Source organism: Carcharodon carcharias, chromosome 5, assembly GCF_017639515.1.
Source record: "Carcharodon carcharias isolate sCarCar2 chromosome 5, sCarCar2.pri, whole genome shotgun sequence".
Lineage (NCBI taxonomy): Eukaryota > Metazoa > Chordata > Chondrichthyes > Lamniformes > Lamnidae > Carcharodon > Carcharodon carcharias.
The window spans coordinates 61,094,846-61,114,301 of NC_054471.1; the positions used below are offsets into that span (position 1 = coordinate 61,094,846).

Genomic DNA, 19,456 nt, shown 5'->3' on the forward strand with positions numbered 1-19,456 from the left:
GAGTGGCTTTTCCCATTCCTTGACCTTCCCGGTCACCACTAATCCTTCCCCTTGTCAACCCTCCCAATCACCGCCTCTGCCACTTGCTGAGTACCTCCACCACCCTGCAACTCAAAGCTGCTCTCACTCTGTAGGTTGCTTCCTGCTTCATTGTTCATCTCCCTTGCAGCGAGTGTTCGGGAGAGGGAAGTTGCCAGCAGGTGAGTTGACCAGCAAGTGGGACAGCTGCAACTGGTTGGTTCAGGGAACAGAAGGGTCAAGGAGCATAATCAGAGTTAAGCCAGAGGATTGGGAGCTGGGGGTGTGGTGCAAGGTGTCGGGGCGGGGGGAGCAGTGTAGGAGGGCTGCAGTGAGGGGAGGGCTGTGGCGAGAGTGGGCCGAAAGCAACAGCGGAACATGGCAACAGAAAGGTAAGGAGGGCCGTGGGGGCCCCCAGGCGCGAGGGGGTGCAAAGAAAGAATGAGCACAGGTGTGGGGAGTGGGAGAGTACAAGGAGAGCTGGGGGGCGGGGGCGCGGTGCAAGGAGATGGGGTGCAGGGTGGGGCGAGTGCAAGGGGCATGGGTGCAAGGGAAGGAGTTGCGAGGAGACAGGTTGCAAGGAGGGTGGGTGCATGAATGCCGTTTCATGCCGGGTACTAACCTAGAGTCGCATGACTCAATTGGTGCCATTTTGGAGTGGCTTCTCCCATTCCCTGACCCTCTCGGTCACCCCTTCTGCTGGTCAACCCTCCCAATCACCACCTCTCCCACTTGCAGAGTACTTGCAACTTGAAGCTGCTCTCACTCTGTAGGTTACTTCGTGTTTGTTATCAGTGATCTCCCGTGGCCTCGCTCACTGCGCTAGTTCAGGAGGGAGATGTTGCCAGCAGGAGAGTTAACCAGCAAGTGGGACGGCGGCAAATGGGTGGTTCAGAGAACAGAAGGGTCAGGGAGCACAATCATTGGTAAACCAGAGGATTGGAAGCTGTGGATGTGGCATGAGGTGTGGTGGTTGGCCGGGGAGGTGGTGGGGCATGCGCATAGTGGGTGTAAGGAGTGAGCAAGGCTGTGGGGAAAGGGAGTGTGGGCACAAGTATAGGGGTGCAAGTAGAGTGGGGTGCAAGGAGAGGGGGGTGCAAGGAGATGGGGAGGTGCAAGGAGATGGGGAGGTGCAAGGAGATGGGGAGGTGCAAGGAGAGGGGGTGGAGTGGGCATGGGGAGAGAGGAGAGTACGGGGAAAATGAAACAGCCAGCACAAAATGAAATAGTGCCAGTTGGAGAACAACAACAAAAATAATTACCTAATGAAGGAAAGGATTAATAACCCTTTATTGAGAGTTTAATCTGCAAAGACAACAGTATGCAGACATCACAGGTGAAACTTTGCAAAATTTTTACCAGGCTACTCGTTTTCAAAAGCAACTGATAAGGAAGGAAGGAGGCAAATCCCACTGACAAACCATAAAAACCACGATGCAGTCAGAAAAGAGTGGGCACATTGGAAACATACAGGGGTCTTGCGAGGGTCTTCATCCAGCTAAAGGAAACCACACCTTCCAATCTTCCATAAAAACAAGTGAGATAATCTTACCTGGTTTTAACATCATGAACAAGCTGAATAAAGGGTCAATAGCCCATCACAGAGGCCTGGTGAGCCCTAGCAACAGGAGGGTTATTGACAAAATGCAACTCTTCCGCAGCTTTTAGTGGTGCCCTAACTAGCAGGAACCATATCTGCAGTCGATGACACCCCAACGAAGCTCCACCAAGAGATGGATGTTCCACCAGAAGAAGAGTCCATTGACATGCAAGAGTTGATCACTTTGCTGCCTTGATGTCAATTCCTTGGTTTGAAGGTTATACGTGATGTTGTTTTAATATTTTGTGCAACGTTAGGTCAATAAATGTAACTTGCACATAGTGCGACTTTGGCTGGCTACTATCCAACTCCACGGAACACTGGAATGCTTATCTTTATAATGAAATAACTGCAATATTACTTATTTTGGTCCTTTAAAAGTTAGCTACCACTATAACTCAATTTTTTTAGCTTTGATGAGCTATGAGCAAATTGGATAATTATTTGCTATATTACCAGACTAAAACATTTAGGGACGGCCTGATGTCATGAAAGGCTCTATATAAGTAGAAGTCTTTTCTTTTCCAATAAACTGGACACAGGTTTCACGTGAACATCTTTTAAAATTCGAGATGTGGACACTTCTAATGTCATTATCGTCCCCATCCAGAAACTATATCATTATATGCACAGTGTGCAACAAGTGCTTGCATGTAAAATATATTTCTGTTCTGTGGGGTCTGCTACGCTACATCATTCCTACCTGAAATCAGAAATGTTAACAGTGGCCCAGCAAAATACCAACATTATATATCCCTGTACTTTTTAGGGAGGAAACATGTACAACCTAGTTTACTATTATCAATTGATGCTAGATAGTCATCAGCGTCCCTGCAATCTGTAAGCAATGAACTGAGGCTCCTACTCTGTGATCACCCAGAATCTGTGACAACACAACTTCCAACCAAACAAAGTTTCACCCTACAGGCTGAGGACATAAAGCGGGGAACACCAACATGGAAAACTGTAAAATGGACAGGGTGAATATCCCGAGGCAGACTAAGTTGAGCACCTGGTCGGTTTGGTTTCGTGATGGTTCCCTAGTAATTCCAATGTTTAAAACCTGTTCTGTAACACTGAAACTTGTCCAAACCCGAGTTTATATAAAAGGTTGCATGTGTGTATGAAACAGTTTGCATGAAAAGAAAGCTAGAAAAAAAGTTCTTTTTAATTGCTGAATTATGAAAAGCTCTACATTGCAACATTTGGAAAACAGCAACAGCAGTAATGCATTAATCATTGAATACTGTTCAAAAATTTAAAAAAAACAATTAAACAAAAAATAAGTTAAAACATCACTTGCCTCGAGCTGCTGCTTTCGTTGTGCCAGGCATCCCCATCTTCTTCTGAGGTCACACCATTGACAGCACGGACTTCAACTTCCTGAAGATTAAAATCACATTCACTGAAGATATTTATTTATGTAAGTAAAGGTATTTCACACAATACTCCCAGTAACAACATGCATTTCAAGAAATATAAAGATGCACCAGATTAAGCTATGCAATTTATAAATAATGACATTTTAAGAGTGCTGGCATCTGAAGTCATAGTTGGTCACACTGATTAAAAGTTCAAAAATTGTTGTGCAGTGGGACTTTTGTGAACGTCCACAACACAAAATACTGTCAAAAGATAAATGCTTTTCAAAAACTTCCTACTTATAACAGCAAGAGGAGGCACTTACCTCTCCTCTGTGTGTCTTCTCACCCCTCTCACATGCAGTAGAACACATCGCAGTTCTAGGATGCGGGAGGGAGCCAAAACAATATACTCAAAACAGAGGTTGGTAACCCCTAGTACAGTTTATAACCTTTTTATAATTCAATTCTATGTAAAAGCCATAATTCTTTATCCAATAAAGTATCAATGCAATTATCCCCTCCCATAGGATTTTCCAGAAGGCAACTGCTGCTGTGTCCCACTGAACTTGGTATTACTAATATAATTGAAAGACGTGCCAATATCTCACCCATTGAACAAAGTGAATGTGGGGAGGTAAGCTAAAATGGTCCTGACAAATTCTAACAGTTGTCGGAACATCCACGGATTTGGTCTTGGGTCTTCCCAATGCTAAATTCATCCCAATTGTGCCCAAATAATGAGTTTAACACGGGACAACTTTTACTCCAGTATTTCCAAAAGAATTTCTTGGGAAAAGAAATCAGCTCCATTGAAAAGCTGTCATTGAGATATCTGGTTGAAATCAAAATGTCGTGTCTTCTTGAGTTAGTGCACCAATATGCAAAATGGACATGACTTCCTCACAGCAATGCAAATCCAACACCTTGACAACATAAAGCCATTAAAGCTTTAAATCTACTAAGTACTGATTTGAAGAGATAGTTGCATTAACATCTCAAAATCTAAACTCAGTCAGCTCAATGATCTCAAGAGAGGAAAAAATACATCTGTGTTATGGCAACTGTTAAAAAAAATGGAAACTATAGAGAAGTTCCAAGGAAAACATGTTTCACTGAACATTTTTTCACTCCCTAATAAGCAGTTTACTTACACAAATTCAGTGCACTTTGTTGTGCATAGCACTTTGAGACATTCAGGAGGTATTTTATATATAGTATATATTATGTTTATATCTGTATATATTGTACATCTGTAAATATTATTTCGGTTGCAATGACAGTAACCTGTATTACCAACAAGAGAAAGAGAGGTGATACACTTGGAAGGAGTAATTTGACAAGGAAATATTCAATGAACGGCATGGCATTAGGAAGTTCTGAGGAACAAAGGAACCTTGGCGTGTGTGTATATAGATCTCTGCAGGCAGAGGGGCACGTTAATGGGGTGGCGAAAAAGGCATATGGGACACTTGCAATCGAGGCATAAATTACAAAAGTCATGTTGGAGTTGTATAGAACCTTGGTGAGGCCACAGCTGGAGTATTGTCTGCAGTTCTGGTCGCCACATTATAGGAAGGATGCGATTGCACTGGAGGGGGTGCAGAGGAGATTCACCAGGATGTTGCCTGGGATGAAACATTTAAGTTATGAAGAGAGGTTGGATAGACTTGGGTTGTTTTCGTTGGAGCAAAGAAGACTGAGGGGCGGCCTGATCGAGGTGTACAAGATTATTAGGGGCGTGGACGTAGTGGATAGGGAGCAGCTGTTCCCTTTAACTGAAGGGTCAGTTACAAGGGGGCATAAGTTCAAGGTGAGGGGCAGGAGGTTTAGGGGGATGTGAGGAAAAACTTTTTTACCCAGAGGGTGGTGACAGTCTGGAATGCACTGCTTGGGAGGGTGGTGGAGGCAGGTTGCCTCACATCCTTTAAAAAGTACCTGGATGAGCACTTGGCACATCATAACATTCAAGGCTATGGGCCAAGCGCTGGTGAATGGGATTAGATAGGTAGGTCAGATGTTTCTCACGTGTCGGTGTAGACTCGATGGGCTGAAGGGCCTTTTCTGCACTGTGATTCTGTGACTGATTAAATTATCCAATCCAAACCCAATTATTATGAAAGCTTTTTCTCCCCCAATGAAGCTCACCTCTGAAGAGCTATTGTAATCTACATTCTGTTGTGAACTTCTGCTGCCATCATCCATTGCAGATCGCGTGCAGTAATTGTGTATACTCTGGCGGCTCTGTTTTCTTCCTTCTCCACTTTCTTGCAAGCGTTCATAGGAATGCATCTAGAAAGCACACAAGTGGCATAAGTAGAAAGCAGAATTAAACTTAAAATATTTTTATAAGTTAAATGATTTCAAAAATGTAATATTGCAACTTTCTACTCAATTTTCAATATTAATTGCATCACCAAGTTTTACAACAGTTCAAACTTTAGATTATTTTACAGTAAAAGCAGTGTGATGGATTGCTACAATTTCTTAACATATTCTTTTTCTATCTCGGACTGGGCTTTTGGAACAAAATCAGAGTTCACATGAGATGAGGATTGACAAGATGAAATGAAGGCAGCTTCTGATAAAGTTGGTAATTTCCTATATAAACGTACTGCATCTAATAATAGGAAATGCCTGAAATAAGCGTTCAGCTGGGGTAAAGCCAAAGGGCATTCAACTTAACTTGGGGTTGAACCGAAAAAACTGCCATCTGAACAGATCAAATCGAGGGTCAACTGTTGCCCCTTCATCCGCTCCACACCAATTTTCATTTTTTCAAAAACAATAAACACTAGCAAGAATTTTCAAAATGAGCTTCATAGAACATCATTTCATAGTCATATAGTCAACAATGTAATTCCTCACTGGCGAAATGGTTTCATGCAACATACATCCGGCCATGCATTGCAAGTATTGTGGCTCCAAAAATGGTGCCTGTGTTCTTAAAAGGCGTAAACTTTGACTGGTGTACAATATAGAACTTTTTGGGATTTGGGGCAAATCAGGGAAAGTCAGCAATGGTTAAGAACTTTGTAAGTGCTCCATCACTCAACTACAGGCTGCTTATTTATTACGTTTGTAATTCTTTTGAAAAAAAATACTGTGTAGCTGGTCTAGTGTTTTCAAAGTTATCATTTGAAAAGAGCTCTAAAACGATTAATATAGAAGCTGATTAGACTCATTTCATTTAGTTACTGGAGCATTATTCACTTCTCTGGTTGGTATGAGCAGTAAAACCACTGGAGGAAGCTTTATGGTGGAGTTCCCCAGTGGTTGGTGCCAGGACCCCTGCTCTTCCTGACATATATTAACAACCTAGACCTTGGAGTACAGGGAATAATATCAAAGTCTGCAAATGATACCAGACCTGGAAGCATTTTAACCTGTGAGGAGGATAGTGTAAGAACTCCAAAGGGCCACAGACATGTTGGTGGAACGGGAAGACAAGTGGCAGATGCAGAGAAGTGTGAAGTGATTCACTTTGATAGGAAAAATGCAGTGAGACAATATAAGATAAAAGGTACTATTCTTAATGGGGGTGAAGGAGCTGAGGGACCTGGATCTATACGTGCATAAATTATCGAAGCTGGCAGGACAAGTTGAGAGAACGGTTAGTAAAGCATACAGCATCCTAGGCTTTATCAATGAGGGCACCAGTATAGAAGTAAAGAAGTTATGTTAAACTTGTATAAATAAAGCACTAGTTCGGCCTCAATTGGAGTATTTCATCCAGTTCTGTACACCACAGAAGGATATGAATGCATTAGAGAGGGTGCAGTAAAGATTCATGAGAATGATTCAAGGGACAAGGAACTTTAATTAAGTGAATAGATTGAAGAATTTGGGATTGTTTTCCTTGGAAAAATGGTTGAGAGGAGATTTGATAGGGGTATTCAAAACTCTAGTGGGTCTGGACAGAGTAGATAAAGTGAAGCTGTTCCCATTGGTGGAATGATCAAGAACTAGGAGAGAAAAATTTAAAGTCATTGGCAAAAGAAGCAAGGGCAACATGAGGAAAAACTCTTTCATGGAGCAAGTGGTTAGGATCTGGAATGCACTGCCTGAGAACGTGGTAGAGGCAGGTTCAATCAAGAATTCCAGAGGGAGTATCTGAAAAGGAAAAAATGTGCAGAGCAATGGAGAGAAGGCGGAGGAGTGGTACTAGGTGTACTGTTCCTTCAGAGAGCCAGCACACACACAATGGGCCGAATGGTTTCCTCCTCTGCTGTAACCATTCTATGTTTCTATTTTCAAGCTTTTCTTGGTAAGTATCTCCAGGAAAATCATAAAAGCATCCTGTATGAAACTTGTACAGTACTCTGGTTGGCTCAAGCTGGGAGTATTGTGCACAGTTCTGGGGTCTCCATATTACAAAAAGGATAAAGAAGCACTGCAGAAAGACAAAAGAGATTTCCAAGAATAACAGGTTGGGGCTTAGTTTCTCTGGAACAGAAAAGGTATATAATCATGATGTGCTGTGAAAAGTCTTCTTGCAACTGAGGAAAATGATACAAATGCAAGATTTTGTTGATGTGGCATTAAAAGTTTCATAAACACTAATTTTACAACTTTTGACTTTCACGGCAAAAATTTCATGATTCAGCCTGTCTACATATCCAAATGAATGCAAATCCATGGGCCAATGTGTTTCAGCCTAAATGCCATGATGCATTTGCCCAGAGTTGAGCCATCAACTCTGTCAGAGGTTTGTAGGGTTGTAAACTATTCGGCAATCTGCAAAGTGTTAGTGGGTTAGGGGCACTTCTCCTTGTCAAAGTTTCTGGAATTCACAAATCAATAATTGCTCGCCATCAAAAACCAATGATGTAAATGGTTAGCGACATTCAATGTGGCTATGACATTGCATCATACTGATTAATTCATAAATGGATATAATTACAGTGCTGTTAAGAGAATGCAATTCCCTATTATGAAATTCAACACATGATTTATATTCATCCAACAGCTTTAAATCTTCATTAGTTACACTACGATGTGTGCGCACATAAACATTCAGAAATTCTGATAGCAGTCACTTTCCTCTTTGACAGGATTAATTGCTTCTCATACATTTGAGAGTTTTCTACCAACATTAAATACATCACAATGGATATATAATCAGTTTTTTTTAAACAACATATCACCCGCAAAATTATGGTTAATCTTACAAACATGAAGAAGTAACCAGAAGACTTCAACAGACAATGCCAAGTAAAGCTTGAGCAAAGGTTTGCAGCTGTAATTTCAACTGCCTAATTAGAAATGTACACAGCTGAGAAAATGTTTTACCATATGAAGGGAAGAATAATAGATGATGATTCATCCAGACTGCCTTTTTTTCACCTCCTAGTGGTCAGTTCAAGTGCGAAATTAGCAGATTGCTGGAAAGGTGTCCGACCTTTTAATTTCTGCTGCACTCTAATTGCCCTCAATTAAGTAGCTACTTTATTGTTAGCCCTTTTACACACAAATATGCGTCTTATATCATAGTATATATGGAAAGAGTCTCTGCAAAGGTCTAATACCAAAAAACACAGATGTTAATGAAGTAAACTGAACCATAAAGTCCTAATTTACAGTCTCCCTGAACAGATTTAAACTAATTACAGGCCTATTATACATTCGATGCAGAAATTGTGTGATTTTCCCCTAAGTATTGCATTATTTTCCCTTTAAAAATAAGGATTCAACCCATCAATTTGAGAGCTCCTCTGAAAGCAACACAGGAAGCAAAATAAAATAAAGGTGTTTTGCTAATGGTTTGTTTCAAGATTAATCTTTTGAATATTGTGAAGCTGTAAAAAGAGGGACATAATTACTGTCATGGACCATCACCAAATGGAATTGTCTCTAAAAGTCTAATACCTTTTATGCGTAAGATTCAGAACATGTAATAATTCCAGAAAAAAAAAAGTAATCGGTGACACTACTGCAGGTGCTGCAAGGAGTCAGTAGTGAACAGGGCGGTTAGATATACACAATACACTTCCAATCATCCAAGAGATAACATCTCATTTTTCTCAGGCTATTGGCCGAAATTTGCCAGCCCCGTCGTGGGCGGGACCCACCACAGGAGATTAGGCGGCTCAACCAAAAGTCCACTGACTTTCAGCGGAACCGGATGATCCCGGCAGCGGGCGGGGCCATAAAATCCCACCCATTCTTTTGCAATTGCTGAAAGTATATGATGAAGCGGTTACCTTGTTTTCTCGTTGAGCCTGAATTGCTGATTTCTTTTTCTTTTCACATTTAAAAATGTTTACCTCCTCTTCCCCTTTGGCTGTTCTACATTCTTCCTGCTTACTGTAATATTAGAGAAATATAATGACAAAAGAGAGTTTAGAGGCACGCCCATACATCCACCATGGTTAATGCGGGAAATGAGTAAAAGATGACATGTTAGCTGATCCTATCACATCATATAACAGTATTGAGGTAGATACTAATCAACTCCTAATAAAAACAAATTGCAGACTGCCCCACTTCAAATGGACCATGTAATTGGTTAATCTGCAACTCAATTTTTGCATTTTATAAAAGTCTTACACTTCTCTTATTTGATGTCTTGCAGTAATTAGGCGCTTGTTTCCACTTTGGCCACACAAATGTCCTGTATGTAATGCACTGTACTGCTGAAATTCAGCAACACCTTAAGGGCTGACTGAAAACTTTCCCTTTCATTTCTAAGAGAGAGAAAAAAAATCTTCCCAGAATCATGCTTCTGAGGGAAGTCGGTGGCAGCCTACATTGGAAAGTGGCTGCCACCTTCAAAATCTAGATGGCAACTTTGGCCTTGCACTGAGGTGAGAATGTCTGACAACTAATCGGTCAAAAATTAAATTGGTCTTGGGCAGTCTCAATTCAATTCTTAATGAGTAGTGATTGTGGGGACAAATCTGCCATAAATTTGTCACCAATTATTTTCAGTTATGAAAATTTTGCTCCAATTTGCAACAAGCTTGCAGGATACTGAAAAGTGAGAGTTCTGATATTGGAGGAGAGGAATAATCCATGGGGACATAGTCATTTTACATAAAGTGGGCAAATACTTACTACTGCCAGGATTGGTTAATTTTAAAATAATGACTAAAACGGGAAAATGTTGCCCTTGACGATTAACTGTGAAACAAGGTTAAAAAAAAACAATAGATTTAAGATACTCAATGCTTTGCTACAAGGTCTGATTTTGCATGGCTTTACAAACCATAATGTAGGTTGGATACTATATTACAAAAGGCTACACAAAAGGATAACTCATGGATTATTATTCACTCTAAAGATACACTGAATCCTTTAAATAAGACAATAAAATTTAATTACAACTACCAAATAAAAATTATGACAAGTAAGTCTACAATTTTCTTCTAAGAAATATGTATTCCCACCTGGCTACACCTTGGGTTAGTTCTGGTACTACCACCCTTCGACTCCAGGCAACAAGGTCTCGTTCAGTGGCAATTTCACTTCTTGGTGCATTGCTGTGCATCTGCCGCACACCCTCGATTTGTCCACTGCGTCTCAATCCAACATTTGGAGGTGAATGCATCTCAGAGGAAGAACTCTGTGAGCCTGGTATGAACAAATTCAGAAACTTTGCATTGCATGTTACAACACCAGAAGCAGGTGAAAACGTAAATGGAACTAAATTAGCAAAAACATGTTTCAAACACAATTCTATTTTCTGAAGCATCAATGAATGGTAAACTGTCCACAAATACGAAATGGAAATAATGGAAAGCAGGATATGAAAAGCGTTGTAATCAGGTTAACATCAGCACCAAGCTGCAGTTTCAAATGCAGCTTGGGTGAGTGCAATTCTCTCTGTGGATCTGGTACTCTATGAAACATGCCACCAAGCAATGTAAAGAAAAAGCAGTAGTGGTAATAACAACTTGTGAAATTATCAGAAATCATTGATTGGTCCATCTGCCAACCATAGACGTGGACAGGCCATGAAAAATCACTTTCAAGTGCCTCCTTAATGGGCTTAATTGCTCACATAATTTTCGGTGGGCGCGCGCAGCAGTCAGAAACGTGTCAGCCGAGCGAGCTATCGTGCGAGTGCGCGCTGAGGCCAGGATGCTCGCCCAACGTCATCTCATGCTATTTCGCAGCTGATTGGGTTGGGCACACGTCCTCCCGTGAGACGTAAAATTCTGGCCATTGTGTTTCTCACTGACCGACGCGATGGTACCTGGGCCACGACCAGGGGGCAGTACTAAGTGGAAATCGCACTTCTATCCAGGGCATAATGGTAATGCTGTTTTGCTTTAATACTACTGCTCAGACATTCACATGTGTCAAATCTTACTTGTAATGAATAAAATATAACCAATGTCAACAATAAGGGTTGTCACTTCCAATCATTTCAGGACTTGAGAATAAGAGGTTAAAAAGTTAATTGACGTTGATATGCCAAATTCATACAAGGTAACAAAAACAAAGCTTTTTTCTTTGTGATGCATTACATCATTAACCTTTCTTTCTTTCCACAATATGTACAGGTTATTGACAGGTTTCACTACAGAAGTGACATTAGAACAGGGTTGAAGGCCTCAATATTCCTCCTCCCTCTTTGCTCTGGTGCCGAACAGGCAATCTGAGGCTGTGGTACACTATCCAGGCCTTTAGAGCATTTTTATTTATTGTACTAAGTCATCTGCCTGGTCTGGTCCTACTTCTGATGTAGGCTCATCCCTTGGCAGGGACTTGTGCTGGGAAACAGGACTAGGAATGCAAACACAGCCCCTAGTTTTGAGAGGCTTCTTGCTACAGAACAGACTGCCAGCTGTGGGTCTTCTGTTAAAGAGCAGCAGTTTCCAAAAATCTACAGGAAGGCTGCAAACAAAGGTAGAAATTATATTTCAGGTCTCCATGGCCTTGCTGCCAAGTCCTCTGAAACCCTCCAATCTAAGGGGATGCCTAGCACAAGACCTGACCCCACATAATTTGGGCTCCCTCTAAAATGGACACCCTTTCATTGCACCAAAAAAAACCTAAAGCAAGGGGACCATGAATACCCCACTTCTGCCACATTTCGAGGACTGCCCTTATGCCATAAAAACTGTGCAATTGTGTGTACTTAAGAGACTGTGTGTAGGATGGGGGGTGCGTTGGGGACCAAGAGACAGAACAAAAAGCAAGAAACAGAACAAAACCCAGATCTGCAGGCAGCAAGGATAAAACAGGTGTCAGTTGCTCAGAGGGAGAGGTCACATATGAATTTCACTGTATAAGACTCAGGTGAGCGCTTTGTTGGGGCAGACTACTGAACAATGCTGGTGACTAAACCTGTGGCCAATGTCAAGGCACATGGACGAGTCCAGCACCAACCTGACATAGGACTTTCTGCAGTGTTTGCAATCCATCCTTTCCAGTATGGAAGTGGTGGCCAAATCTATCAGCACCCTTAGGCCGGGATTTTCTGGCCCCGTCACAGGTAGGACCCAATGTGGGTGAGGCGGCGCCCCAGCCAGAAGTCCATTGACTTGCGGCGGGACCGGAAGATTCCAGCAGCGGGCAGGTGCGGGAAATCCCACCAATAGAGTCATAATAGCACAGAAGGAGCCTTTCAGCACATCAAGTCAATGCCACAGCGCACAAATATTCTGTCACTCCACCTGTGCCCTTGTTGTTTCCCATCAGCCAGCTAGCCCAGACTGCTGCCGCCCATGCTGAGATGATGCATCCTGTCGCCAGCCCTTTTAAACCCAGGAGTTCCTTGAAACTGTCCTCAAAAGTCATTTGCTGTCTCCTCCACTGTAGGTCAGCTGCCTTTTACAAGCCATGCTGCAGCCACTGAGGTAGCATTGCATGGAAGGATTAGGGCAGGCTAAAGCACATGGAAGGCAAGCACTAAGAGAATGCACAAGGTGATCAGTTGGCTTTTGTATGCAACATGGATTTATTTAATTCATAAATTTGGTTTGGAATGACTGTTTTGTGGTGTCTTTATTGCTGCATGAAAACCAAGCAAACGTGGCGATGGTAAGTGTCAGAGGGAAGGTAAGATGTGAGGCTGTTGGTGAATGGGAATTGGGGTTGTGGTTACAGTTATTGTACAGTTCCTCATGGACAGCCTGCAAAGAGCACCCTAATGAGCCACAGACATCTCACAGATTGCTCTCCTGACCTCGCTTGTGTCAGTGATGCGCCCTCCAGGAAAATGTTACAGGAGGAGGCAACTTATAAGGCTGCTTCTGCGTTTGCCATCCAAGACACTGGGTCAGCAACCCCACTGCAAACACGATATTTAGATGGGCATCAGCAATCCTGCCACCAGTAATGAGTGACTCCCTCCAAAATGACCATCTGTACTTCACACATCTGCTCCCTTGGCACTCTCACTACTCAGGGAAGTAACCAATTCATGAAGAATAATTTGTTTTGGACCCTTTTAGTCCATCTTGGGTTTCCTACTTACTTACGCTGAAGTTAGTTCTACTTGAGAGTATCAGTATTAAGAGAGACCATGGTCAATATTTTCTCCTAGTAATCACTAAGAATGGAATCATTTATTATACTAGCTCAGACTCATCCTCAGATTCTACTTTGTTTATGCCCTTTCACCTATCTGCTTAGGGATGCACTACTAAAATACTTACTTCCTAATCTGTTTATAACTCTCCAGTTACAGTTTTTACAGGTTCCTTTTTGACCCTGTATTCATACTCTTATCATGTTTCTGTATGTTCTACATTCATCCCAGTGAATTCCTTCAGCTTCCTCCCTCCACAATTTAGACATGTTGTTCTTCATTCTTACTGGGTTATATTAATTTATTAAATAAATTTACTGCAGGGCTAAATAAATTAAGTTACCACAATTCCAGTGGCAATTCAGTGTTGTCGGCTTCTAATCACGAAAAGTGAAGTCTCGTTTTTATAAAGAAGTACACAAGAAAGGAGAGAATGAAGTTGTTGTTTAAAGAGTATTGAGGCATTCAACCATTTCTTACCAAAATACAGGAGCTCATGCTTTCTAAAGTAAGGGATCTTGGTATCTAATGTAACAGATGATACTCGAGAGCCAATCAAATCCTGCAGAAGCCCTCTGGAGGTGACAATTTTGTCTTCATGGACAGACGGATGAATGGTATGGAACTGTCCTATGCTAATTTTCCTGCTTCTTTAAAATAAAACTACAACAATACATTTATTGATCAATTATTAAATTATCTTACCTATTCTCCCTCTGTTCAAGCTGTTGTTGGCACCTGCAGTCAGTCTCTGGTCTTGTTCCTGTTGAAGTCGTTGAATTATGTTGTCTAAAGGGCTGATTTCATGGCTTGCTTGCTGACTAAGAACTTGATTTAAGCCTAAAGTGATAGTGGCAAAAATAGATTATTTCATTACATAAAGAATTAATAAGCAATCACTATCAGACCCAGTGAAAACATTAACAGAGATCCTCCTGGTCCACAATATTTTACTAAACACCAGCTTCTAAATGATGGTCAAAAAGAAAATCAGCATTATAGACATCTTTGACAACAGCAACAACATTAAAAAATTTGATACCCTGATTGCTATGCTTGGCTTACACATACTCACACTACTTACTACACATTTACCCTGGCCATGACAATAATGTCCATGTACCTAACATTTTCCGCATGGTCCATAACATGCCTTAGAAATATATTTGTATTTTTTAAGCATGTGATGATATATTTTACCCAAAAAAACTTAAACGTGATGTACAGTTTTGTCAGGACATTGATTCTTGGTGAGGTCGTTATCTTCCTCATAGAGTGTTTTAAAGCGACACCAACATCAACAGAGCAATAAAAATTCCAACAATTGGACAGCCAAGAATGTAACAAAATAAACAAGTATTAACAGGTCAGGTGCTTATGTTTCAGGCTTTTCAATGAAAAGTGTGGATATTTTTAAGTGAATATTAATTAAGTTCAAGAGAGCAATCATCTGTTTTAGATATTTCAGTTTGTAAAATTGCAAGCCACAATCCTGGATCAGTTTTTAACAATCTCAGAATCTTGGGTGTTTGGTTCATGTTACCTGTGGCAGACACGCCCATCTGTGGGATGAGTTGGTCATCTTTACAGTTCTCCCGGCCAGGTACCAGTCGTTGGTATTTTGGTGGATGGGGATTGCCATCCACATCCACCAGGAATGGAGGCGGCATGAGATGCGGTGCCTGTTGTGTCTGCTCATCCAAGACATAGTTGTTGGCATCACGAATTAAGGGTCGATAATCCGTGTGGAAGAACATCTGATCAGAAATCTACAGCAGGAGATTTTGAAAGATATTGGAATTTACATTGAAAGCTTTGTTAAACTGATGGCCTTTATTTTGGACAATTTTCCATTGGAAACTACATGAATAAACTAACTGGAAAAAACTTATTATTGATGAAAAGAGGGACAAGTTATTGAAGCTTTTCGTTTTGCACTCATCAGGACAAACACAAGAATGCCAAGTTTCAAATGATCACAACAATTTATACTACAGGGGAAAAGGGTGCTGATCGGCTGGTAAGGCAACTCTGATTGGCTAAGGCATTGCCATGGAGAACCAGCGGGAGACGACAGGCTCCCCAAGCTCTTGGGTAATTCAAAAAAGGCGCATGGCTTAAACATATTCCTTTTGTTTGCAGAAAACAGGTCCCTGCATATGAATACTTACAATCATGAAATCATTATTGCTAGATGCTAGAGATTCCCAATAACTGACACCAGGAAAGGGGAAATAAACACCACAGTCATCATTTGATCTTTGTGGGCAGCCTTTTTTGAGGTCAGTAGTGAACAGGATCACTTCACTGCCTGATCTTAAAATCCAGGCCATCATTTCCAAAAATCATTTTAAAGATGTTGTCCACTCTGGACAAACAACTCTTCATCTACAGTCAATGTCTTCAGTGTTTCCTGATACTAATGTAGCATAATAAATTATTCTTTATATCACACTGCATGTTATGCAGCAGTTTCCAAGTTACGTGTTTTAGATTTAAACCAATGAAAGCTCTAATAAAGCACTCTTCCCCGTGGCACCTGAATGGAAAATCTAGGGCAGAATTTCCCCCCAATGGGGAGGGAAGCTTAGGAGCGGGCATGCGGAGGCACGCCACTATTTTACATGGGCGGGCCTTAATTGGCCCGCCCAGCATGATGTCCGCCATAAAGTGCTATACACTCCCTGTGTGGGTGGGGTGGAGATTTTCTGAGCCGAGACTGCGCCCTTTCGCGCACGCACACACAAGAGCGCACTCATCTCCCTGAGGCTAAGTGCTGCATCAGAGAGATCAGCTCTACAATAAAAAATCTGGAAAATAGAAATAAATAATTTCTCTGACATGTCCCCTCATGTGGCACTGTCACAGGAGTTGGGACATGTCCATCACTTTTAAATACACTTTAATTACATTTTTTAAAACCTACATGAAACCTCATCCCACCAACTTTAAGGTTGGATGGGAAGATCCATTAATTAGTTTAATGACTTTGTCAATGGCCTCAGTTGGCGATTTACAGGTCGGCGGGCACACAGCTGATTCTGCAGCGCCCCCGCCCACCTGAAAATTAAAATGGGGCAGGGTGACGTCGGGAATTCCGCCCAACGTCATCCCATGTTATTTTATGTGTCGGCGAGTGGGCCTTGCCCCCCGCACGCCAACTGGGAAATCCTGGCCTTGGAGTTGGCATTTCTCGATAGTACCAATAAAACCCTGAAAAATAAAGATCTTGAAAAAAAAATGGCTACATATTTATCTGGCTGGCATATCTAAATAAAAAGCATTGGTTACATCAGTAAAATAAAGGAAGCAGTCATGCTGTCACTAAAACTGCCTAACTAGGGTCAAAACAATGATCCCCTAAATCATCATTTTACACCCTTCTTTATTCTTTTTTTAAAAATAGAATAACAAGTAAAACCCAGATTTATGCAACCAGAAAATGCTAAACGAATTAATAACTTTAAAATAAAAATAGTAACACATGACAATGCAACAGTGGAATGGAAGAAAGCCATCAAACCCATACCTTCCAACGTAACAGAGACAGCCCAGACCTCCATGTAACACAATGCTAGAGTTCCTGAGAAGGGCATGTTATACCAGTATAATGGCAAACAGATAAACGTCCTCCACACCAAGTACTGAACAATATACCAGAAATGTTCCATAGCTATTTGATCACTTAAGCCTAGATCTATCTCTGCAACCTTCAATCCAACTTCCTTCAACTTTAAGAATAAAGCAAAATGCTGCGGATGCTGGAAATCTGAAATAAAATCAGAAAATGCGGGAAGAACTCAGCCAGTCTGACAGCATCAGTGGAGAGAGAAGCAGAGCTGATGTTTCGAGTCCGTGAAGAAAGTCAGACCTGCTGAGGTTTTCCAGCATTTTCAGTTTTTATTCCTTCAACTTTACTTTTTTTAATTCAGCAAATTAACACCAACATTGATGGATGTTAATTCCACATATAATTGTGAGAAAATAAATTTCTACGAATCTCTAGCTGAGGATCACGTTTCCTATATTGAATCTATATCCTCTATATACCATCTGAAGCCAATAAGCCATCTCGCATCTATATGGGCCCGTAATTCATCATTTTAAAGACTGGCATTATGTATCTTCCCAACCTTTAACTCAGTGAAAAAAAATCAATTTCTTACCCAGGATTCATGAGTTCAAAGCCCACCATGACAAGTTGTGAAAATAAATTCAATAAATCTGGTTAATTTGTGGGCAAGTACCAGAAAATGAGCATGTAATCTGCTAGATTTTTGTCAAAATACTACTAAAGTCATTCAAGGAAAGAATCCTGCTAATCCAATCTGTGACTCCGGTCTCAGATTATGTGGTTTACTCTTAATGGTCTCAAGGAAACAATAAAAGGTCAAAATTTTAAAAATAATTAAGCAACTGGAAGAAAAAATTGAATGTGCTTAATTTCCCTATTGTGAGTAAAGTTAAATTAATGTCGACTTACAATAATAGTTTAACAAAAAAATAAATCTTGCAGTTTGCAGTCTGAGGGGAAAAAGATCTCCTACATTGTCGAAAATATTGATTCACTCATTTCCTCTTTTGGAAAAAGCAATCTTATTTCACACTGATAAACTCGTCTCTCATGGAAAAACAGCCTGTACAGGAAACACATGTCTGGATAACTTTGTATAGTGCGCTTCAAATCTCCAGTGTCCTACCCTCATGCTGGATTATCAGCTAAAGAGAATCAAACATTTAAGCAATGAGGAGGTCAAATGACAATATAATCTGAGTGTACTTGCATTGCCTTAGTTTTAAAGAATTAGAAAATGTTCATTACTGGCACAAATAGAAAAAAAATGTTTTTTTTTTCCTTACTGCATACCTTGTCATATTTACTGCTTGAGCCAAAGCCAAAGATGAGAAGATGCCCATGGGAGTCAGTACATGCAAAATGCTGCCCATCAGGGGAGCACTTACAGTCAAACACTGCTCCATGTCCCTGACCCTCAATCTGAAAGATAAATACATACACAGCATGTAAAAATAACAAGGAAGAAAATACACAGGTAAAGCAGTTGCTTATGCTACATTACAAAAAAAAAGTTTTCTAACAAGCAGTTCAGGCTTAAATTTTAGGATGATTTCCAAAGAACAGCATTTTGTCAGTACTATGTGCATGTAGAACATTGAAATTATTGCACTTCTGGTACTGGAGGTTTTTTAAAAAAATTAAAATATTACAATCACATTATCTTCCCCCAGAATGAAAAACATTCTGTAACCACACTCACCACAGAAATTAAGCCACAATTAACCCAAGAGAAGTTGGTGATTGAAGACAAAGAAACATCAGCAGCAATGGAAGAGAGACTACTTTTTTCTTTACATGTAAAAGAAATCTTGGCATTTTTATTGTGTGGACTAAAGCACAAAATAATTATTGAACTCATGCCTAAGGCTACCCGTTGAGAACAACCAGAGCACTACACACAGCATTTCAACTGCATGAATTACATTCATCATCCCCACGTGAGCCAAGTGGCTTTAAATAGAACTAAGAACTCACAATTTCCAAGTAAAGGTGCTGACAACAGTATGTGCATTTGTAGTTGTAGTGATTACTTGAAGGGAGGAAGGAGATGGCAGTTTTAAGTGCTACACAGGCTCTAGAAGTGGCAGTCATTTGTAGCACCAAGCAAAGAGAGTTCTGGATCATTCAGCAGGTTACAAATTGATGAGGCTAAACAGAAGTATCATTTTTATTCATAATTAGCTTTATAAAAGATTATTTAACCTTTTATCCTTGACCTGTTATCCTCTTAACATCAACTGAAAATACTAATGAGGGAGATTGCAAAAGAAAAATAACAAAATCAGATTTCGGCTTTCTCGACTGCAAAAATAAACCACAAAATATTTTACAATTAATTCTGAAAATCAAAAAGACCCTTGTAATATTCTATGGCCGGGAATTTTCATTGGTCGGGCGGGCTCGGCAGGAGCGGGTGGTCG

General features: G+C 40.8%; 1 protein-coding gene across 1 annotated transcript in view; it reads right to left on the bottom strand.

The window, feature by feature from the left end:
- Positions 1-19,456, bottom strand: part of LOC121277874 (pleckstrin homology domain interacting protein) — a 246,095-nt gene that overhangs the window by 86,447 nt on the left and 140,192 nt on the right. Inside the window, exons 16-22 of the mRNA XM_041187625.1 lie at positions 18,327-18,455; positions 15,003-15,228; positions 14,165-14,299; positions 10,368-10,551; positions 9,183-9,285; positions 5,128-5,271; positions 2,922-3,001 (exon numbers count right to left, since the gene is read on the bottom strand). Of these exons, the coding sequence (XP_041043559.1) occupies positions 2,922-3,001; positions 5,128-5,271; positions 9,183-9,285; positions 10,368-10,551; positions 14,165-14,299; positions 15,003-15,228; positions 18,327-18,455 (1,001 nt within the window). The remainder of the gene's footprint in view (positions 1-2,921; positions 3,002-5,127; positions 5,272-9,182; positions 9,286-10,367; positions 10,552-14,164; positions 14,300-15,002; positions 15,229-18,326; positions 18,456-19,456) is intronic.